This window comes from Rosa chinensis, chromosome 2 (genome assembly GCF_002994745.2).
Source record: "Rosa chinensis cultivar Old Blush chromosome 2, RchiOBHm-V2, whole genome shotgun sequence".
Taxonomy (NCBI): Eukaryota; Viridiplantae; Streptophyta; class Magnoliopsida; order Rosales; family Rosaceae; genus Rosa; species Rosa chinensis.
The window spans coordinates 13,412,009-13,436,615 of NC_037089.1; the positions used below are offsets into that span (position 1 = coordinate 13,412,009).

The 24,607-nt window shown below is 39.9% G+C and overlaps 3 protein-coding genes across 11 annotated transcripts; all 3 read right to left on the reverse strand.

Moving 5' to 3' along the window:
• Positions 1-13,430: 13,430 nt before the first annotated feature.
• Positions 13,431-14,108, reverse strand: LOC112183727. The gene has a single exon (XM_024322069.1). It carries the CDS (start codon positions 14,106-14,108, stop codon positions 13,431-13,433), a length of 678 nt encoding a protein of 225 aa, XP_024177837.1.
• A 1,120-nt stretch (positions 14,109-15,228) lies between these two features.
• LOC112188008 (pentatricopeptide repeat-containing protein At4g36680, mitochondrial) lies at positions 15,229-17,099 on the reverse strand. Its single transcript, XM_024327002.2, has one exon. The coding sequence runs from the start codon at positions 17,015-17,017 to the stop codon at positions 15,629-15,631; it is 1,389 nt and encodes a 462-aa protein (XP_024182770.1). The 5' UTR covers positions 17,018-17,099; the 3' UTR covers positions 15,229-15,628.
• A 434-nt stretch (positions 17,100-17,533) lies between these two features.
• Positions 17,534-22,828, reverse strand: LOC112188009 (splicing factor U2af large subunit A). 9 transcript variants are annotated; one of them, XM_024327005.2, is made up of 13 exons: positions 22,586-22,826; positions 21,747-22,054; positions 21,460-21,573; positions 20,811-20,884; positions 20,144-20,214; positions 19,960-20,016; positions 19,804-19,863; positions 19,552-19,612; positions 19,356-19,468; positions 18,806-19,252; positions 18,267-18,408; positions 17,942-18,009; positions 17,534-17,841 (listed from the first exon to the last, which is right to left on the reverse strand). In XM_024327005.2, the coding sequence occupies exons 1-13, from the start codon at positions 22,700-22,702 to the stop codon at positions 17,698-17,700; spliced, it is 1,776 nt and encodes a 591-aa protein (XP_024182773.1). In that variant the 5' UTR covers positions 22,703-22,826; the 3' UTR covers positions 17,534-17,697. The 9 variants fall into 9 exon arrangements, 8 of the variants coding, with proteins under 8 accessions (XP_024182773.1, XP_024182772.1, XP_024182775.1 ...); XM_024327004.2 differs by having other exon boundaries at positions 19,960-20,019; XM_024327007.2 differs by having other exon boundaries at positions 19,972-20,016; positions 22,586-22,825.
• Positions 22,829-24,607: the final 1,779 nt, after the last annotated feature.

Sequence of the window (24,607 nt, forward strand, 5' to 3'; positions counted from 1 at the left end):
CATCTCTTCTTATTCTACGTGAACGTTAGGGTTTGTTGCGAGGATATGTACAAAGCGGTTCTTATTGAAGCGTACCTTTTAAATTATTACAAATGCGTCTATAATTAAGAAAGCACCTTTAGCTAGGTCTGTTCGATCCACTGTATTTGCAAGTTGTTCTAATTTTCTGATTTTCCAAAAGCACTTCAAATACATCTAACAACAAGTTATGCACATTAAAATTGTTAGACGTTGATGTGTTGATGTAAATTTAAACATCATATACATGGATACACTTTTTGTTTTTGGTCGTGATACTTCAATAGATACGTAATACTAGTTATAGACTTATATTTTTGAGAAATTAACAGTACAATAAGGAATAATGCCAATTGTACGTACGGTGATGCACTCAATCATCTACGTACATAATCTCACGTAATGCTTCTGAATTCTGATACTGTGAAGAGCAAAATCTCTAGCCTGGTAACTCATTGTGCTTAGTACGTACACATCACAATCTATACTGTCTTGTTTAATTCTTGTTTTACTTTGTTTAATTGATGAGTATTCTCATTCCTCTAATAGTACAATTATCATGAGCTTTACCTTAGCTTATATACAAACTTACATGCATTCATGAATATTCTCCTTATAATTGTAAAGCGGGATGGAATTGGGAGCTAGGGGACTGATAAAAGCCGTGTCGAACGGAGCCATGGAAGGGATCTAATTACTAAAGTTAAAAGTGAATGCAACACCTAATCAACGAGTTTGCACTTTTTTTGTTTTTGGTGGACATGGCATGATGGTCCTTTTGACAGGACCAACACAGTAAAATGCGAAATGAGATGTTAATTAGGATGCTGGACTTGTATTTGACTTAATGATTAAAAGCCAGCCTCCGCTCCTAATGACTAAAATGATGTTTAGGATGAGTAAAGCTAATCCTAGCTATCTCTCCTACGTGCTTCTCATGGAAAGTATCCATAGGTTAACATGAGAATTGAAAAACAATATGTGAAACAAGTGTCTGTGTATATGCAAGGGCTGAGGCTCATTTGTTTGGGTTTTGATGTTTTCTAAACTTTTAACATGTTACAGCTTATTCTCCTAAACTTATAGAAATATTGTTCATTTGTCAGTTTGATCGTTCCGTAAATAATGAAATAACGTTTAATTCTACAAATTCAATCTTACTAAAATCATAATTGAGTTAGGTAAATCGATACGCTCATACGATTGAAGAAATTGTCTTAACATATTTTGAAACTTACAGAATCGTGAGAGTGTATTTTACTTAAGTAAAAAAATAGTGATTATAATTTAAATGAATGTGAGTTGAAGTTTGAAGAAATCATATAAAAAAAATATGTAAACATGTTTTTGTGAACATAAATATATATTTTATCACACAAACATATTTCAACGTTGTCGGTGCATATCAACAAAAGAACTGTCCAACAGTGACATTGGAAGAAAATCTTCTTCTAGGTTCACCAAGAAATCCGGCAGCCAATTGCTGGCTTTGGTCCTAGTAAGGTTCATGATTATAAAAGAGACCAAACCGAGTTCTTCTTTGTTTGTCAACAAAATAGTTTCATCTAAAAGTTGCTCCATAACAGTGTCTAAGACCAAACAAAGAAAATAGTACCTAGAATGTATTACAGTTAATTTGTAAGTGTTTATCTAGAAGAGACAATATTCTTAACTATAATGAGCTAGCGACATCACCAAAATATGACCCATAATAGACCAGTGCAACGTGACACTTCTTTCTTTCTCTACAGACTCTGTCACTCTATCTTTTTACGCACAAACGGAATCAAAGAAAATTTCCCTTCAATCAATTCTCGCACACGTAACGTAAAGGGTAGCCTTGCCAGAATGCCAGCCCTAGCCTTATGGGAATCACCAGCAGAGAGAGAGTGTGTGTGTGATATGTCCGCAGATGATGTGACGAAATAAATATACGACTCTCATGACCAGTCCTCATCAGGTCAGGTGTTGCTCTCTACCAGCTAGCTACCCCTCATTGTTCATTTTCATTATCTCTGAGCTTCCACTATTGCTCTGAATAACTATGACGATTTGAACCACTGCAGTCAAAAGTAAGACTTCACTCATACTGTTAATGGCTACCGGGTCTGGGTAGGTATACCCCGTCGTTTTCAATCTTGGCCGAAGAGAATGAATCTTACTGGAAACGGTGCGTTTCGATCTCACACACGGCGTCAGAGATTCTTTCCCACCTGAGAAAGAGAAATGTGGAGCTCTTCTTCCGATGAACCTTGGCTTTTGGCGCATGAGCTGATATATTTCAGAGCTCAGTAATCTCTCTCTGTGTTGAGTCAGTGAGTCACCAGTTACGTATTTCCACCGTTGGATTCTTATCTCTTGTGTTAGCTTGGGATTGAGGCTAAGAATCAAAGATTCAAAGACTGGCTTGTTCCTATTTCCCATAACACCTCTGGCTTGATTAGTTATATCTTGTCCCAGAAATTACATGAAAGATTTAAAGGCTAGGCCGCTAGGGTTTAGCTGGGGGTTTATTGAGACTTCAAAAGAAATATGGGATTTGATGGCATTTATTGCTTAAGAGGAAATCAAGGAGAGCGCCTATATCCTGTGTCACATGTCACTATTTATAGAGCATGATTATTTTTAGAATGTAGTTTGACACTTGTAGAACAACAAAACATTGAACAATTTTTAATAAATTATCTTACTTTTCAATTTTTAAATATTGTAAAGAAAAAAAGCATTAGAGATTATCAATATTTCCTCAATTAGAATACATTTTCAAAATTATGTTCTAATGGTAACATTAATAAACATGAGAGTTTAATTAGAAATGTGGCATGATATGATTTGACGTGTTGGGAGGTAGCGAAATATGTTAAACCTTGTTAACACTATATTTTCTTCAAATTCTCTTATACCATAAGCTAATAGTTGAGCATGATTTTTAGAAGTCTTCTAACATAACACTAAAACCTCAAATAATTTTTTTTTTTTACATTTTATTATTTTCTCAGTTTGAAAAATCGTAAACGAAAGTGTTGTGATTTTAGAGTTCCGTCAGTTTGACAAGTGCTTAAAAGTTATTAATTGAGAGAGGAAATATTTCAATGAGAAAATAAAACTATTGTTTAAGGAAAACTGAATTGGAAGAGAATTGAGTTGTGCTTTCATTGATAATAGAAGCCTCTTTATATAGAGGATTACAAGACATAGATACCGAATTGTACAAGAAAAGATAATCGTACAATTAATCGGATATCTATGAATATCTCCGACAATATTTCTAATTCAAAACCCTATTACAACTAGGTCAAGTAACCTAGAGTTTGGGCCAAACACATATTTGGATTTACTTAAACACTCCCCCTTGTGTTGCCCAAATGTGGTGGTCCTCTCGTTGCCTCATTAAAAACTTTGTCGAGTAACAAAAACCCAGTGGGACAAAAATAATCTCGGTCGAAAGGGGAAAAGAGCACAACACAGCTTTCACGTTTCGAGACTATACATGTCTGCATCTCCCCCTGATGTCTGCATCTCCCCCTGATGACTACGGTCATGGGAGTTCGGATAACTCCAGCAAACGATGCTACCAACATGTTTCTCGAAAGTGGAATTTAGGCAATGACTTAGTGAGCAAGCCTGCCACACTGTCTTTAGATTGAACCTAGTTCACTTTGATCTTGAGGAGAGTCTGTTGTTGCTGATTATGCTTGGTGTTGTCGCTTTTAATGTAGCCTTGCTTCATTTATTCAAAACAAGCACCATTATCCTATACGCTCATAGGCTGATCTGTGGTAGACTTCGAACCACAATTGTTCGAACATGCGTAATTATGGATCCAATCCATATACATTCACAAACCACTTCGTGAAGAGCAATAATCTGTGCATTGTTCGAAGATATAGAGACTAGGGTCTATTTTGTAGACCTCCAAGATATCACGGTCTTTACCTATAGTGAACACTTAACCAGTCTGGGAATGACCTTTGTGTGGGTCAGAGAGATACCCAATATCAGCAAAACCTTCCAAAACACATGTCGTTTTGGGATGGGGATAGTGGACGCAGGCCAGCGCTGGTAGCGTCCCTGGTGTGTGATGGGTCCAAATCCATCATCTCTCTGTAGGGGTAAAACAAACTCATATCAATCGTACATCTCAAGTACCGAAAGATATCTTTCACACCAATCTAATGACGTCGCGTTGGCGCAGAGCTATATCTAGCTAACAAGTTCATTGCAAATGAGATGTCCGGTCTCTAGATTGAGTGGCGGTGGGTCGTAGACGAATTAGCATAGCTTCATGCGATATTACATCACCCCAAGCAGATATGCGCACCAATATCCAGCCTACCATCATAGTTGTTTCCGCGAGACCATTTGGGTGTGTACATGAGGATATGATGTCCAACATCAGTCCCTAATGCAATAACCATTGAAAGTCTTCGATGTAAACTCTCTAGCATTGTCAAGTCCAATTGACGGAATAGGATGATCTGGGGAGTGAGCCCATTGTCATATGATATGTGCTAGGAGTGTAGTATACGTAGAATTTATAGGTGGACAATGGCACAACATGCGACCAATGTGTTTGCATGTCAACCAACATCATGAGATATTTAAACGTCCACAAGTTGGTTGAATCAGTCCACAAAATCCCCACGGACTCTATGTAAAAACAAAATGAGTATTTTCAAATCGTTTTCATAGGACGGTCTCAGTCCTAATTTCCCTAAGGAACGAGCTTTGTAAAACGAGCGAGAGGCTTTAGAAGCAACCAATAAAGATTTTGGTTGGGCCTGAGCGTCTGAAACGCTATTTGAAGCAAAGTTGGTGATTTTAGCATCACCTAGGGCGCCATCACCATGATGGATGTCATCCATGGCGTCATGGATAGGGACTGTGTCAGCCTTAGGCTGGTGGTGGACAGCGGCGGCGGCTGCAGTCACACTTAGTCCAGGACTCAACTTTTGATTCATGCTTCGTTTCGCTCGAGAGAACTGATGTCCGTGTGAAGTCTTTAGTAGACGAACCATCATTTTATGACTAGAATGACCTATCATGTCGTGACAAAGCCAATATGTGTCTAAATCCAAGAGATCTTCTCTCATAACTTTATTGGATTTAATAGCTCGAATAGTGACATAGAGTCCACTAGAAAGACACATAAACTTCTCTAAGATGCGCCTTTGTTCGCAATCGTTAGAGGTATTGCAAAGGAACTCATTTATGTTCTCTACATGCGTTTTCGCATGAAATTCGTTGGCTATTCATAGGTGCGATTTGCCCTAGGAGCGTAGAGAGTTTCTGTGACAATAATCAAGGTGTAATTCGACAAGGGGAACTTGGGCTATTCCATGTCCTTGAATTAATACTGATGGCCCAGCCATCGTAGTTACAAAGTAATATGCTCAGAATCAAAATAGAGTCAAAATGGAGTCATAATGAAAAGAACTCGAAATTTTATTCATAAGCCAACAGAGTACATCATTGTCTCTTAACCATTAGGAGAATCTAATCCAAATGTTAGCTAATGCAAAACAAAGGTAGTCATTTGATTTCTTTCAGTAACTCCAAAATAAGTATGACCAGGTGAGTAAAGAGATGTCGGTGGAGCAAAGCTCACTTAAGTACCACTTATCTCAAAACCTTCCTAGACATCATACTCATTTTGGATGAGCCTATATGAAGAAAAACTAAACCAATGACATTTACTACAAAGTATATGGCAATTGCCTATTACATCTCTTGGAAAAATAAAGACTTAAACATAATTGACGATCTATTGATCCCAGCCAAATTTGTAGTCTTCAACCCTTCACTGTAGATCATCTTCTTAATCTTCTTGTTCCACATAGTGAGCTTCTCTTGCTTCACAATATGTTTTGTAGGCGGTGACAACTTCTTCACGAGCTCTTCAAATGTGTGCCCAATGACCGGATACTCCACATCGAGAACATACATCTCTTTGCTCAGACTCCATTGATTGAGGCGCTTTGAAAGCGTCATTTTGATGGCTCTTAATGTTGGTGGCACCACCAACATGGCCAAAGGCGTTGCCTCCCTCTCTCTTTCCGCGTTGACCTCTTCGGTTCCGTGTTCTCCTATTTTGGCGGTTACCTTCCTAAGTAGAGCGATTATATGGACCAGAACGCCCAAAAGTATCCCTAAGATTAGGGTTTTTCTCTTGGTGTCCTCTCTTAGGGGCGCGACTATAATTCGATTGTGGAATATGCTCTGTTTCCACGGATCTCGAATTATAGTTCTTCACAAGGATGTTGTCATGCTTTTCAGCGACATTCATAGCGCTAATGAGCTCATGAAACCTTGTAATCCATCCTGCAATAACATCAATTCAATAGTTCTTAGCAACCATCAATGCAGAGACGGAGAAGGTAGAGAGAGTTTTCTCAATCAACATCGCATCTGTGATTTCTTTACCACAGAATTCCATTAAGGATTTAATGCGAAGTGCTTCCGAGTTGTATTCAAGAACTGACTTGAAATCACAAAAGCTGAGGCTATGCCATCTCACTTCTAGGTCAGGAAGCAGGGAGTCACGGACGTTGCCAAATCTTTCTTCGAGTGAGGCCCACAACCTTTTGGGGTCTTCTTCATTCATACACTCGTACTGGAGCGAATCATCCATATGACGAGTCATTTGGATGATGGCTTTCGCCTTATTTGCCTCTAAGGCTACTCTATTTGCTTCCAAAGTTTAAGCTTGCTCAACAGTTAGCACATCTTGGCTAGGCTTGAGAATCATATCCAGGATTCCATCGGCCTTGAGATGCTAGCGAACATCACGAACTCACCTGTGATATCCAGAGCCAGTTGTTCCCAATGGAGTGAAGTCCAGTTTGTTCAGGTTACTCATCCCGAAAGAGAACAAGAAAAAGGGTTAGTTTCGGAGCAAAAAAGGTTACCACGAAAACAATAAAAATTTCTGAGCGTAGTCGCTTCCAAGAAATTAGGAATTTTTTAGCGAGCGTAGTCGCTTCTAAGAAATTCGATTCCAAGAGGTATTGGATTAGATCGAAACAATGATGTAAGTGATCGATCATAAATTCTCTACAAACAAGTTTGGAGATCTCAACAAGCTCCAAGGTTGGAGTGAGCACAGACCCCCACAGTTCGGCTTAATTAGATCTCCCCTATGATGAAGAAAGGGGATAGAAGAAGGGAGTTTTCAAGTCCCCGAAAAAAAAGAAGAGAAAATGAATAAAAACTTCAAAAATGGGAACTTTTAGTAAAAAATACCTTGAAATAGGTCGTTGGAAAATTTGGCTAAAAAAAAGTCACTAGAAACTGGCCGGAAAAGTCGCCGGTAGCCGTTGACAGAAGGGTTGACCGAGTTGCTGACGTGGCAGATCTGATGTCAGTGGGCTTTGACTCCTTCTGGGTCGTTGACCTTTGGGCTTTGACTTCTTCTGGGCTTCTCCTTCCTTTTTTCTTCTTCTTCTGTCGGTTCAAGGGTGTAGATGCTCAGGTAGTCGGTGCACATCTTTTTAGGTCGGTTCTTGGGAAATTTTTTCATGTTCCCGAATTCTTGGATTGAGGCGCTACTACTGGAAAAATTTCGTAGCAATTGGAGGTCCGAAAGGTGGTGAACCAGTGGAGTATTTGCTGCGGGTGGTTTAGAACTTCTGGTGGCCGGTTCTGTAGGTTTCCAGCCGGTTCTTGAGGTGGAGTTGCCGGTTCTGGACTCCGGGGATGGTGGGCTTCAAGATGTGCGGCAAGGGCAGGAAGGGTTTCAAGGTTTTGTATTCGGATTTAGGGTTTTGGCTATTAGGTTTTAGGGTTAAGGCGTCGTGCTGATAATGTGTTTAAGAAAAACTGAATTGGGAGAGAATTGAGTTTGCTTTCATTGATAATAGGGGCCTCTTTATATAGAGGATTACAAGACATAGATACAGAGTTGTACAAGGAAAGAGATCGTACAATTAATCGGATATCTATGAATATCTCTAAAAATGTCTCTAATTCAAAACTTTATTACAATTAGGTCAAGTAACCTCAAGTTTGGGCTAAATACATATTTTGGCCAAAAATTATGTGCTATAGTCCACAATAAGAAATTATCGTCTTGGATAATGTATTTTATTTATTTTTTTCACTTGGTTGGGCCATGAGTTGTAATTAGTTTATAGTATTTTACTTTCTTTTTTTTTTTACCTTAGCAAAAAATGAACGGTTTTGAATAGAATTTTATGAATTACTAATTAAAGACAAGATAATATATTAAAAAATTAGAGCCTTAAGATCATGGCTAAAAGCCTAAAATAATAAACATAGAACATAATTACATTAGGTGGATTGGAGAATTTTTGCTAACATGGACCAAACATGCGAGTCTTACTTCAAACTCATAATTCAAGCCCATCTCTACTAACTATTGCTACAAGTCTATCACTTATTTCTAGCCCAATTTTAGAGTATGAATGTTTGATGCCACAATCGTTTTCAAGCTATGTAATTCCTGAAGTAGTGAGATGGCCGGTGATTTAGAAGTTCACTTCATATTTTGTCAAAAAGTTAGACACAAGTTTTTAACCACTTAAAATCTAAGCTCAGACTAATCATAGGAATATAAGAAAAAATTCTGTAAGAGAATCTAATCTGCGAACTGAATGGACCTCAAGAAATTTGGATGGAAAAATACCCTTGTAACTTACCTGAACTCACAAGATCCTATGTAAAGGGGGTAAGGAGAAGAATGGGACAAAAAGCAAGAGTGCATACGCTTAATTCTTCTTCTTTTTTTGAAATGGGTTGGTGCGACTGCCCTCAAATCTTGATTAATGAAACTGCAGAATACAAGGGGGGGACATAGAGCCTGAACTCCATATTACAATAAGCATCAAAAGAACATCCTGAAATAATATCAGGAGTCTCCACTACATCTATGTATTCTACTAAGCACCAATTAGCAAAGAGTGCACAGCTGGCTACTCTATTTGCTTTGACAAAGCGGTGACATAACGGAAAGATTACTCTATCACGAAGAAGCATCATTACAAATAAACCAGCTTTCCTATTACGTTGCCACACGGAAATAAATCCGGCGACACTCCATTTCATCCTGCCACTAGGAGGTTGCTACCATTTGACGAAGCAAGGAACTCGCCACTTCATTAGGGCAAACAAGGCACACAAAGTGTGCAGTCCGGGACAAAGCTCACGTCGCCCTAACACATATTGGTAGGGACTTATTTTTGGCTTAAAGCCAATTCTAATTAAAAGAAACAAATAACATATATATAAACTAAAATAGATTGGGCTCGAAGCAAAAGCCCAGGCCCATATAGTTCTTAGCCCAAGCACATGTCGAGATCTGCAGCCACCGCACTAGTTGCTCCCATGGAATCCCATCGCCAGCCTTCTGCCATGCACACCCCTACCTCCGCCATCCACGACCTGTGCCGACCAACCCAGCTTCGAAACCGGGTAGAAGAAACCCGGTGCTTCACCAGGATCTGCACCCAAGCCAAACCAGCGGCGAGTCGCACCGAAAACCGCCTCCCACCCAATCCTACCACTCTAATCGATCCCCACCGACAAGACTCTAAGAAGAAGAACTCCCAGATCTCGCCATGAAGACCGCGACTGCCGCTGCCAACCACTGAACCACCACACGCCTTCCCATCCATCGCATCTGGATCCCAGCGAAACAATATCTGATCCCAGCAGTATCTGATCTCCACATTGACTGCTAGGCATACTAGAGGACCAACGAACGGTCCTTACACTTCGAACAACCCGTTTGTCTACACAGCCACGAAGGCGTGCCGTCGGAAAAGTCATGACGGCACAATGGAGGAGGCCATGTTGTATAAACCTAGTACACACAATACGCAATATCTAGGAGAATTCCTTGTTTATTCAAATACTGAATGTTGGCTTATATAGCCTTACAAAGAAATAGATAGAAACAAATAGCACCCCACGTTGTACACTAACCAAACAACGTAGATCATGGAGAGGAAAAGTTCAAACCTAATGTAATGCCCTTATAAGTAGGGTTTAACGTACTGCCCTCATAAATAGGGTTTATTAACTGCAATAACTAAAACAAACCCTAACAGAATAACAGCTAAGCCCTAGCTGTTCCAATATATCCTCCCTTAAACTGTTTGCACTTGTGCAATCAGTTTATACCTGGTACGTACCGTGCACATCCCAAGCAGCTCACGAAGCTTCTCAAACACTTCAAGCTTCAGTGGCTTCGTCATGATGTCTGCTATCTGATTCTGTGAGTTGCAATGGACCAGCTCCACTGTTCCATCTTTGGTAAGGTCACGAAGGAAATGGAAACGTACGTCAATATGTTTGCTTCTTCCATGCAGCACCAGGTTCTTCGAAAATTTTATAGTGGAGCTGTTATCACAATTTACGGTTGTGCTTCCATTCTGAGCATGGCCAAGCTTTTCAAGAACTCTGCGCATCCAAATTCCTTGACAAGCACAGGAGGCTGCAGCTATAAACTCAGCTTCAGTGGTAGATAAGGTAACTACAGGTTGTTTTTTAGAAGACCATGAAACTGCACCGGTGCTAAGCAGAAACACGTATCCGGATGTGCTCCTCCGGTCATCTAGATCACCTGCATAGTCACTATCCGTGTATGCCTCAAGCTTCTCATTCTCATTTCGTTTGTACAGAATCCCCAAATCAACAGTGCCTTTGAGATACTTGAGGACTCTTTTAACTGCTTGCATGTGTAGCTCAGTTGGACTTCCCATAAACCTGCTGATAAGACTTATCACATACATGAGATCTGGCCTAGTAGTTTCCAAGTACATCAAACAGCCAACAACCTGCTTATACATAGTGGCGTCCACCTTCACACCACTTTCATCTTTCATCAACTTGAATCCAGGGACAATAGGGTTCCTAGATGAGTTGCTCTTCTCCATTCCGAATCTCTCCAACACCTCCTTTGCATACTTCTTTTGGCAAATGTAAATCCCATCCTCATTCTGAACAACCTCAATTCCAAGGAAATAACACATCTTACCAAGATCCGTCACGTCAAACTCTTGTTTCATAGACTTCTTAAACTCCACAAACATGTATTCATCATTGCCAGTAAATATAAGGTCATCAACGTAAATACGAGAATGGTACCTTTTTCTCCTAACTTCAAGAACAAGGTATGCTCATGTGGGCACCGTTCAAAACCTTCCCTGATGAAGTAGGCTTCGATACGACTGTACCATGCGCATGGAGCCTGTTTGAGGCCGTACAAGGCTTTCTTCAATTTATACACTTTCAACTCATCACCCTTCTTCACAAACCCTTGTGGCTGATCAACGAAAACTGTTTCATTTAACTCACCATGCAGAAATGCACTCTTTACGTCCAGTTGATACACACACCATCCCTTTTTAGCAGCAAGAGCAATTATCATGTGTATGGTGTCCCACCTAGCCACAGGTGCAAACACCTCAGTATAATCGATCCCATACTGTTGAGCATACCCCTTAGCAACAAGCCGTGCTTTGCATTTATCAACTTCTCCACTTTCATTCAGCTTTGTTTTGAATATCCATTTGACTTCGATAGTTTTTGCTCCTTTTGGCAACTCGGTCAATTCCCAAATACCATTTCTCTCGATTGCCTCTATTTCTTGAACCATTGCGGCTTGCCATTTTTCACTTTTGTGCGCCTCTTCAAACGTAGTTGGATCGGACGCAGAGGTAAACATCACAAGATTGGGCAACTCTTCTTCTTCTGACAACCCTTCTCCACTTACATAGTCTTGCATCCACACCGGTAATCTCCTTGTCCTCCCTTCTTCTTGAGCTTCTTCTTCCGACTGATTTGAGGAAGAGCTAGTTGCTCCTTCTCCTTCAGCTTCTTCTTCTTCTTCGTCACTTTCCCCAGACTCATTTCTCTCTTCTTCACTGTTATTCCAGTCTAACACATCAAGCTTCACTTCTTCAACACTTCTTTTCCAGTCCCAGCTTCCATCTTCTTCAAAAATGACATCTGTGCTAATCACAATGCGCTTAGAGGTAGGATCATAGAGCATGAGGCTTTGCTTTCTTCACTAATCCCCAACATCACACACTTGAAGCTTTTATCATCCAATTTCTTCCTTCTAGCTTCTAGAACATGGACGTGTGCAATGCAACCAAAGACCCTGAAGTGGTGAACCGATGGTTTGATGCCAGTCCAAGCTTCTTCTGGAGTCAATTCCTTCACTACCAAGGTGGGGTTTCGATTGAGAATGTATACAGTCCAATTGACTGCTTCAGGCCAAAAGAACTTTGGAACTTGTTTCTCTGACAACATGATTCGAACCATATTCATAATGGTTCGATTCTTTCTCTCAGCCACCCCGTTTTGTTGAGGGGTGAAGGCAGCTGTCAATTGCTTGCTTATACCATGTGAACTACAGAAAGCATTAAACTCCTGAGAAGTAAATTCTCCTCCCCTATCTGTTCGAAGACATTTAATTGAAGCCCCTGATTCTTTCTCAACTAAACTCTTGAAGTTCTTAAATGAAGCAAAAGCTTGAGACTTTTTAGATAAGAAAGACACCCAAATTTTTCGACTATAATCATCTATAAAAGTGATCAAGTACCTTTTTCCGCTGCTTGACAGAGGTGTGATCGGTCCACAAATATCCGAGTGCACTAGCTGAAGTTTGTGTGAGGCCCTCCATAAGCTTTTCTTTGGTAAGGACTCCATGTGCTGCTTGCCTATCATACAGTGTGTGCACAACTTGGATGGTGTCTTTATTTCCTGCAAACCCTTCACAAGCTTCTTATATTGAAGAGTTCTTAATCCCTTATAGCCAAAGTGGCCGTAACGACAATGCCATAATTGAGTACTATCTTCAGACGCAGTTTGGAAGCAGGTTAAGGTCTCAGACATCATGACTGCAAGGAGCACAAACATTCTATTGGCGGTCATATTGGTTTCCATAATCAAACCTTTCTTCGGATGATAAACACGGCACTTCCCATCTTGAATCAAGATTGCAACCCCCTTTCTTGTAGCTGACCGATGCTAAGCAAATTGTTCTTCAGCTCCGGTATATAATAGACATCAGTGATCACATGTGTGATTCCATTGATGTGTAGTCTAACATTTCCCTTCCCCATCACCACCATCTTGGAGTTGTTACCAAGCTTCACATATTATCGAAACTGCTCATCAATACTTGTAAACCACCGCTTATCACCACTCATGTGATTGCTACACCCTGAGTCCATAAACCAAACTTCCTCCCTTGTGGCATTGTTAAGCTCAACATGTGCCATCAACAACATCTCTTCACCCTCATCTAACTCTACATAATGTGCACCTTTCTCCCAATCAGGGCATTCGTATTGGAAATGCCCTAATTTGTGACATTTATAGCACTCCACCAGTGCCTTGTTGAACTGCTGCCTGCCCCTTCCTCTACCTCTGCCTCTAAAGCCTCATTTTCCTCGTCCTCCAACTTCGTCTTCATATGACACCTTCAAAGCTTGCTCCTGGCCGGTATGGATACGCATTCTTTGCTCATGAACAAGCAGGCTGCTTTGTAGTTCATCAATAGACATTGTGGTGAGATTGTTGGATTCTTCTATGGAGCACACCACGTAATTAAATTTGACAGGCATCAACCTTAGAATTTTCTCCACAATCACAAGCTGCTCCATTCTTTCACCATGAGCTTTCATCTTGTTGACAATGGTTAATGTCCGAGCAAAGTATTCATCGACCGTCTCTCCATCTTTCATTTGGAGCACCTCAAACTCTCTTCGAAGTGCCTGCAGCTGAGCTCTCTTCACCTTTGTAGAACCTTGGTACTTCTGCCTCATTGAGTCCCAAATGTTCTTGGCTGTCTCTTTGATGAGAATCGTTTCCATAATTGTTCTGTCAATGGCTTGGAAAAGGTAATTTTTCACCTTTAGGTCTTTCAATCTTGCGTCTTCAATGGCCTTGCGCTGTGCCTCCATGGGTTCAACTCCATCTGTTACTACCGGAATCCCACTCTCTACCAAGCCCCAATACTCCTTTGACCGCAAGAAGTTTTCCATAAGCATAGACCAATGGTCATAATGACCATCGAATCTAGGTATGGCAGGCTTAACATAATTGTTCTCTGTCGCCATCTCAAACTCACCCTCTAACTCTGAGTGTTTTTCTCACACTTTAACTCTCTGTGTTTCTCTCACACTCAACCCCTTATCCTTCTAAGAAAACTGCGGTTTCTTAGCTCTCAAACTCTCAGACTCTCGATCAGGCCCTGTGAGGGGCTTTGATACCACTTGTTGTATAAACCTAGTACACACAATACACAATATCTGGGAGAATTCCTTGTTTATTCAAATACTAAATGTTGGCTTATATAGCCTTACAAAGAAATAGATAGTAACAAATAGCACCCCACGTTGTACACTAACCAAACAACGTAGATCATGAAGAGGAAAGTTTGCGTACTGCCCTCATAAGTAGGGTTTAACGTACTGCCCTCATAAATAGGGTTTATTAACTGAATAACTAAAACAAACCCTAACAGAATAACAGCTAAGCCCTAGCTGTTCCTACAGGCCAATCGCGTTAGGTTTTTTTCAGGAATTATCTGTAAGCTTAATTCTTTTGTTGGCCGAAGAATTGTGTTTTATGAGCTACAAGGGATCATTCTACATCTTAGAGTACCCTGCTAACAATTTCTCAAATTAACAACTCCCAAAAGTAATTTCCTCAGTAACCTGGAAGCAACCGAAAAGAATCAACAAGTTGAACTTGAACAAAATAGAAGAACTCAACATGAAGAGGCTTGCTATAAATACAAACACGATAAGGCTCCGCCTGAGGATCAGAGAACTGAAGAACAATCAAGATTTGCAGAGTATCTAGGGTGTTAAGCTGCCCAAGTTTAGCTCCTACAACTGGAGGAGCTCCACAGCACTAGTTTGACTCTCTTCCTGAAAAACTGTGTCCTTGTTGCTCCATCTGCCAAAAGAAATCAGTACGGAACCAATGAATTTTGATTTTCTCGTAACTGACTTCAAATGTTAACCACAACATGTCACGTTTAATTCGAGTCCTGCTGGTGTTTGTTTTCTTCAATTTTCAGTTCTCAATCATGTATAACAAAATAACTTTGGTTCCCTATTTCTCGTCTATGTGACTCTCCTGAATTTTACAATCTGGGCAAGTCCCTGATTTTAGTTTTGTGGACTTTAATAACATTGCTTGAACACTGGTTTGCATGATGGCTGCCTGATATTGCAATTCATATACATATGCTCTACTCTTCTCCAACAAAACCACTGAATTGACACCAATAGATGGTAGGACAAACTCAACTAGATTTTCACAGCAAGAGTTTCAAGGACCCTACAATGTAAACTACCATTCAGACAGCAAGAACAAGAAGACATAAATAGTACTCAACTGCCCGAGTCTTGCTAGTGCACATAGACAAACAAGTAGAGTGAAGAAAACTAACATACTAAATCCAAAATTGGAGCTTTCACAGCATTATAATTCCAAATGGCTTCCAACTTGCTTCATCACCAACAGGCATCCTTGTTAAGACTTCAATCAGATCAGCTCAGTCTGGGTGGGCAGATGAAGTAATCAACATAGTCAATTCAAGACCAACCAATCAGAACTCCATCCATACCTATCCTGTAGCCTCTTTAGCACTATCACCAGGGACCGAAGAAGTAACAGTACTCACTTTCTTCCGGTCATTCCCAGCATTAGGAGGAAACCACTTCTTAGCCTTGGGCTTCTTCCACTGCTTTCTATTTACAGATCCTTGGTTCTCTCCACCAATCCCTGTTGTTGATGGTGTAACCTCTTCACCATCATCATGAGGGACACAAGAAGCATCGAGTTCTTCAGGGACCAAACCAAGACCCTCCTCCACCCTCTTCCAGGCATTCACAACATTAGGAGGAAACTTCTTCTTAACTGTCCGAATCAACCCCTTGGCCTCCTTCCTCATATTTTTCTTCATCAATCCCTCCGCCAAAAACTTCAAAGTATTAAAATCCGGTATCTTATGCATCTCCACACTCTTCTTGAAAACCCTGTACGCCTTCTCAAAATACTCATTCTTACAGAGATAAAACACCAAAGTCCTGAAAGTGGCCGCATTAGGATTAAGCTTATTCACCTCCAACCCCCTGTAAACCTTCTCGGCTTCCTCCATCATCCCACACCTGCAATAACAAGTCATCAAGTAATTGTAGCTAATAGCATCCGGCTTCAACCCGGCGCCAATGATTTCATCAATCAAAGCCTTCACATCTTCGGGGCTCCCATTGACATGAGCATACATAATCTTCACATTATACGCCGCAACATCAACCTCACAACCCTTCTCCACCATCTCATTCCACAACTTGTCAGCCTCTTCACCATTTCCTTTCTTATACAAAGCATTGAATATAGTTGTAAATGTCACCGCAGTTACCTCAATGCCCTTCTCCTCCATCATCCGCACCGTCTCAATGGCCTTCTCCGGCTTCCCAGCTTCGCAAAACGACTTGATCAGAATCCCGTACGACACTTTATCAGGAGACACACCATACTTGCTCGGAATTTCAGCGAAAAATTGAGGGACTTTATCAAACTGTTTTGAAAGATTGCAAGCAGTAAGCAAAGAATTGAAAGAAATGGCCGATCTCGGAGTACCCAACTGGTCCATTTGGTCATAGGTTTTCAAGGCGTGCTCGAACATGCCTGCTCGGCCGTAGGATCGGATGAGGGTGGACAGGTACGGCTCTTGTTTGATTTTGGGGTCGTTTTTGTGGGACTCGATGAAGGACTCGATGTCGGCGAAGCGGTGGGACTTGGCGAGGCGGCGGACGGCGAGGTCCTGAGCATAGCGAGAAGAGGTGGGAGATGAGTAGTGCTCGGAGACTGAGGAGTAGATTTCCAGGGCCTTGTCCGGGTCGTGTTCTGACCGGAGCTTTGACTTGGCCTTGGAAATGGAGATGGACGATTGAGCGGCGGTGGTGGACAGGCGGCGGAGGTGGCGGATTGGAATGGAGGAGGAGGACATGTCAAAGGGTTTTTGCAGTTTTGGAAGGAAAGGGTGTTGCTTTGTTTATGTTAGGGGTTTTAGGGGTTTTGGGGTTTTAGGGATTTCGCGTCTCATTAGGTCAACATCGACTTGGTTTGTTTATTTTACTAAATATCTAAATTTAGGGTCTGACGACAACGTGTGATTATCAGATTTGTATTACCATGCCGTTATGGTATCTGGTTTTTCCGACACCATAAATCTCCCAATTCGTTTCGATTTTTCTGTTCATCCCAATTTCCAACTCCATAATCTTCATCTCTACAGAGCTCAAATCACAATCATAATATGGAGAACAGTGATTGAAAGATATGGTCGATCACCAGTTTCAGAATATGGAAATTGGTAATCTTGGTTATCTCCGTCAAAGTCGAGCATTTGAGAATGAGGACATGATGGCAAATATCCGCAAAATTCACATCATAGATTTCGAGCATCCACAGAGCACATGCAATTAATTTCATGTGAAAAACATAAGCCGAAGAGACGGAGGGAGATAAATAAAAGAGCAAATTTATAACCGTCGCCAAATTGATTTGTAAATGTGCAAAACTGCATGTTCATCCTAGTTATACACTAGGCTACAAAGATCCCACTACAGCAAATAACTGCGAAGAAACAAATAATTCAGACAATCATCTTTAGTTAATACAAAGGCGCTAGCAACTAGCGTCATAGTCACCCTGGGCAAACTTGTCCTCCGGATAAAACACTGCCACAACTGGATTCCCACCAAATTTCCTGCCATTCATCCCTGTACGGGCTTTTGTGGAACCATCAACATCCGCATACTCCAAAAACACCTGCAAATACATTTAAGTTTCGGCAAAATGAAGATTAACAACTGAAATTAAAAGAGGATAATTAAGCTAAACTGTATTAAACCATAAAGCACAAACAAACCTTTCCAACTCCAGGTGAGGGTTGACCATCTGGTCGTGGACGTGGAATGATGACGCTCACAAGTGAACCTGCAAACCAGTGAAATCAGATAAATGTTAGATATAGACATCATTACAGTCTCAGGTGAAAATCAGTTAGAAGGTTTGGGAGGCTTGTGTCTGAATGTTAGGCCTGATTCTTTATAGCACATTGTGGGACTACAAAAAAGGCTGTAAAACAGAAAGATAATGACAAAAAAGAAAGAAAAAAATCAATACCACAATAAACTTTGCCGGTCAATCAATAAACTAAAGTAAAATGCAGGTAACAATGACTGAAGATTTACCAAATTTCTCGCCCTCTTGCTTCATATCTTCCACTATGTCTTCATACTCAAGATCATCCTTCAGCTCATCCTCTGTAACTACTTGTGTTAAGCATACAACTTTGGTGGCCACCGAAGCAGGCTGTTGCAACAACAGGAACCTCTGCAAAATACAGAAAATTAGAATATCACACCATACCAATACGAACTGAAAATAGCAAATCAAAGTGTCATCTCTATCTATTTCTTAAAATTAGTTTTAATCCATAATAACAAAAAAGTTAACCAACAAATATCAAATATAGCACTCTGGAATAATACCCACAGCTTATATATAGCCTTCGGTATACTCGTACAATATGCATACAAACTGAAAATAGTAACACAATTCAAAGTGTCCCTTTCTATTTCCTAAAATCAGTTTTAAACCACAATAACAAAAAAGTTCACCACCAGATACCCACAGCTTATATATAGCCTTCTTTATACTCTTTCAAAAAAATTCATCAAAGAAACCTGTCCATAAGAGATGAAAAAAATAAATGGATATTTTCACTAACCTGCAATGCAATTTGCTGCTGTGCATGCAACAAAACACTCTCTTGCTCAGGTTTTGGCTGGTTGGCACCTTGATTAGCACGCCTGACCGTAAGGGTCTTGTCTCCCATTTTAATCCCATTCAGTGCTGCACAGGCTATGTCGGTAACTGAAAGATCTTGGTAAACACAAAAGGCATATCCTTTCGAGTTTCCTGTTTCCCTATCTTTCACTAGATCAAAACCACGGAGGGGTCCAAAAGACTCGAGCAACTCCTTGATCTGTACTTCTGTAAAGTAATAGGGTAGACCACCAACAAAAATGCGATCAGGTCCCTCAAGGCCACCAGCAGAACCTGGTGTCAGGCCGACATTAGCCAAGTTCAGATTTGGACTGGGCTGGCTTGGACCAAGTGTTGCAGCAAGAGATGGGTTGTAGTCACTAGGTCTCCTAACCTTAACAGGGGCACCCTGTTTTGTTTCCCAAATAAAGTGAAAAACACAGGTCAGTCCATGTAATATGCTCAGTAGAATATCAGGGAAACATAAATCTCAAAAGAAAATATCAAAATACCTCGAAAATAATCCCATCCAAAGCCATTGCATTGCTGGCCTCTTCCACAGATCTCATCTCCACAAAGGCAAATTTTTTTTCATGGTTGATGTAAACATTAACAACAGCATCTCCTGCAAGAACAATAAGAATCAGGTAATCATCTATAGGGCAAAATACTTGCTTATATACACATCTAGTGAAAACACAAACATACCTGGGCCAGCAGTGTTCCCTCCAATAGCATGCATTACATGGCTGAAAAATGTAGCAACCGACTGCACATATCCAGAAGATGGTGTAAGCTTAAGCTCTTAAGCAAATCAAAAAAGTAACAAGTAAAGCAATCTCAAGAAAGAATGACCTCTAAAATAAATATCAAAGTATAATTTCTAAAATGAATATCAAAGTATAATGAATGCTTACGTAAATAAATAAAAACAATAAAAAGATTGGCAAAGAGGTGAACCTGTTCATTTGCTGTAGGGGGAAGCCCTCCAACATACACCCTCCGGGCATGCCTAGTAGCCTGATACCAACATGAGTAACAATTATGTCAGAAAAGGTCCACATAAGTAGGCAAGTAGTATATAGGAAATAGTTCATAAAGAACAGCAATTCTCACAATAATGCCAACCTGTTGAGTCATTGCCTGCACAGGCATAACTGGAAGTGCTCCAAACTGCTGCAAGCACACAAAAGTAAAAAATTAAAGATATTCAGGAAAACTAAGATGTACATCACATATCATTTTGGAGGAAAGGAGAAAGTGTGCTTGCGTGCGTGTGTGAGAGAGCGAGAGAGAGTACCTGGCCAGTCGCCAAAGGGAACATGTTTGGGAACATCCCAGGAATGGTTGGAGTAGCTCCAGGAATCTGGCCTGCAGAGAAAATTAGATCATATTTTAGCCATCAGAGCAATACAATAATAATTTCTAAGACTTGTTAACAACAAGTGCCAAATGACTCCTCCGCCACTTCATTTACCATGATACTTGAGCATTTCCCAACATTCAAAAATATAGTTTATCAAAAGAGACGAAATAAGTACATCATTTACAAGTTCTGGAGGAAATATTTGTAAGACTACCAACCGGTGCATTGATTCCTCCTTGTACATAAAAGCTACAGAAGTCGGCTCACACCCATTGTCAGCACAGTGGGGCAAGTAGCCCAACATTGCCTTCTTACAACAACATACAAGACATAGAAACAAACAAAGAAAAACACGAAACACAAGAAAAACCAGAAAAATCTCTCAGTCCCAGAATTATGTCACCAAGAAAACAATAAAAAGAGAAATTATAACCCTTCCAGAGACCAGAGCTTTATCATAGCTAAGTGCACAAGTGAAGGAATAAAATATAGCTTACCAAAATACACCATGCAATGGGATATGAAGTTTCCACACTAGTCCAACAAAGACAAAAGCAGTTAACAAAATACAATAATCCTAGGTCTAGGAGGGAAAATATACCTGTCACAGGAACAGCAGCACCAGGTAATAGTGCAGAAGCAGGAGGTGCCATGTCAAAACCGCTAATTCTTTTGCTGCAAGTGGTTAATGTCAGCATTTATGGACAAAGCCAATACATACAAGTCATAAACAAAAACATGTGGGAGATTACTTTACTCCGAAATAAAAAATCATATACCAACATGAAAATAAAACAGAAACCTGAGCTTTCAAATTAATCAAAATATAATGGGTGAAGTAACACATTTGAAAGAAAGCCATTTCAAAAATATGCAGACACCTGAGTTTTCACCACTTAACCATTTGAAAACTTAGGAAGCAGGCCTAATGATTCATGATAGGAACAGATGCAAGAGATAGAAAGAACATTAAATAACTCTGAATATGCAGAAACCTGAAGTTTAACCACTTAATCATTTGAAAACTTAGGACGCGAGCCTTATGATTCATGACAGGAACAGAAGACAGACTAAATACTAAAGATAGCAAGAACATTACTCTGAATAACTAGTTATAAAACCCAAAAACAAAAAGCTAAAGTCGACTCTATTGTCCGGAAAAACTTTAGGTGCATATGATGAGAGTCATCAAAGTGATGCAACAACTTTTTCTACCCCAAATTACATTACTAATTTCTCACACAATATACCTTTTGGAACGTGAGCGTGAACGCGACCTTGATCTGGATTTATGCTCAGACCTACCCCTGGAACGAGACCTGCGCCTATGCCTATCCTCCCTGTCTCTGTCATAATCCCTCCGCCTGCAGGATTCATAACAAATAATTAGAACATTTTGAAAGATTCAACGTAAAAAATAACAATCTACACTTGATCAGTTTAATTATGTAAGAATGAAGATTTCAAGGTGCCAGAATTGCATCAATCTTCCGAAAAGAAGATTCATTTGACAGGTATAACTCAAAATTGTTCATACCTATCACGGTCGCGGCTACGGTAGTGATCCTCATCATCATCATCATCCTTATCTCTCCTTCGCTCACTCCTTTCACGATCCCTGTGGCGGTCTCTATGATGACGATCATGATCCCTGTCTCTGTCCCTTTCTCGTTCCCTATCCCTACCCCTGTCTCTGTCCCTCTCTCTATCTTTATCCTTGCTTCTCCCTCTGTCCCTGTCCCTGTCCCTATCCCTGTCTCTCTCCCGATCTCTGTCCCTGTCCCTCTCCTTATCGCGCCCCTTTTCTCTACTCTTTGAAGATTCTCTCTCATAATCACGGGAATGCTGAAAAAGAGACAAAATCAGTATCAGTTGTAGTAAATGATGGCATATTATAAAATAAAAAAAAATCAAAGATACAAAAACACACCTAATTTTGTGATACTAAATATCAAAGTAAAGATCAGAATGTCTAAGATATAACGGAATGCCCTTGCATGATTCCGAGACTGCCATAATGAAAAAACATATGTATCTACCAAATTCAATACTAGTAGTCAAAAAATCAAACAAATTCATATCAGAAAACATGCACAGGGAAATTTATCATTGCTACAGTAAATCCAACATCATTAAATTCACGCCGAAAATCCTGAAATCAAAATCAATCAATCCAATCCAACCCAACCAAAACCCTAGAAATCTAACTTCATAGCATGGATTCAAACAAGATAAAGAAAACATCGAGCGAAAAAAGAACCAAAACCCTAGAAATCACACCAACACTCTGAATCAATCTTTTAGCATTAGAATTGCGAAATCGAAAGCAAAAAAAAAAAAAAAATTCATGCACTGGTACGTGTGACTATTGAGTACCTGAGATTTGGAATCGCTGTAATCGTCGAGACCGCCATGGTTAGTGCTCCGCGGTTGGGGAGAGGAGCCGTCAGCGTCCTCTCCGTTACCGTCGTACCTTCCTTCGTAGTCGGCCATCTAGGGCTTTCAGTTTTCTTGAAGCTCCAATTTCTCCTAATTCGACGGTGGAATTGAATCGGAGTATTGTCGAGACGAGAATGACTCGGAGCTCTCTGAAATTAGGGCTCGCGAATTGTGCCTTCTCTTCTTTATATAGCACTGGTTTTTTCATGTTGGGTATGACTCTTTTAACTCTTTGGGTAGTTTTCTGTTACGGGTAATTTCAAGTGCCCTTGTGGGCCTCATGTAGTTTCCGTCTGGAATTTAAGCTGGGCTTCAGGCCTGTGTTTAATAGAATCTAGAATCTGGTTCCCTTAATAAAATAGAATAAAAGGTAAATTCCTTCTTCTTCTTTTTTTATTGTTATTTTTTTTAATCGGGGATAAGGTAACAGATCATCTCGATTACGTTAGCAAGTTAATAACACACTCACTCAGTATTTAGACTGAGGTCGTGAGACTCACGAAACCGAATGCCCTGCGGCACTGAGGTCAGAAACTAGTGAGAGTCTAGACATGTAGTTTCATGCTAGGTCGCTCGACCAACCTTACGTCCTTACCACACTAAGTGGTTATTTATCTTTTTTATTGATAAAAACTTTAAGTACTTGCGTTTTTTAATAAAAACAATTTCAAGTGCAAGTAATGGTTTTGTTCAATTGGCATTCATTCTGAATTAACTAAATCCGATCTTAATCGCTGAATGATCTTAATCTCTGAATACAGAGAACTTAACTAAATCAGAACTTTCGAACTACTTCGATTTTTTGTTCTCAGTACCAAATCGATTCATAAAGTCGAGTAATTCAATCATAATAGCATTCTCAACCTCCAAGCAAAGCAGCATGTATGATGCTTATTTGGTCCCACTTCAACCTTGTTCACTTTTTGTTTATTCTACTATCTAAGAGCATCTCCAATGGCTTTGTTATTTGGCTTTGGTCAAATTTGAGTTTGACATATGACATGGCAAATTTGATATAGCAACATTTTGACAATTTTTAGCTCCAATGGAGATGTCAAATTTGAATATTACTTTAATATATAAAATTCTATTTATGTTGTTTTTCCTTCTTTTTTTTATCTTGTAATCTAAGATCATACAATGAATGGTTCCATTTAAGAGATGCATGAAGAGATTATGAGAAAAGAGATGCAATTGAGATTATGAGAATACATCAAGATGGGAATACATAGTAGGAAACAGAAACAGCAAAAAAAAAAGTAGCAGTCAACTAGCAACAAACAGAAACATCTTGAATTTGATAGCAACAAACTGATACAAACTGATATATAGCAACATACTGATACAAACTCGTCTTCCCAACAACAAACTGATACAAACTAATATATAGCAACAAACTGATACAAACTCCAGATCCCAGCAAAAACAGCTAAACGTCAATCGAACTGAGCAAAAACCATGCACATCTAGTGAGGCATTTAACTCATCTGCAGAAAAAGAACATAAAAATCAATGCAGCTTAGTGAGGCATTTAACTCAAGAACATAAAAATCAATGTTGTATGGTCCTGCACGTCTAATTACAAAACCAGCAACTCAAAACAAGAAAACAAATTGAAAGAACCAGATTGTAAGCTACTGACTACCAAATTGAAAGAACCTGGATCATACAATCAGTAGCCTGGAGCTAAAGGTATGCAAGAGGTCACTTGGATCATACATTATTGTACTTATCAAAATAAAAGGGACTCTAGAATCCACAAAGTCCAAAAGGAATGCTGCAGAGTTACGATAGGAAAAAAGGGACTGGTAAACCTAATCATTTGCTTGCATTATCTAGCACCATAGTATCCTCCACAGGTCTCAACCCTAGAAAGACCGGCTACTGGTTTTGGGAGCTATTCTGCAAATTTCGCCCTTTGTTTCCAATTTACTACAAGACTTGCATTCAACAGTCAGT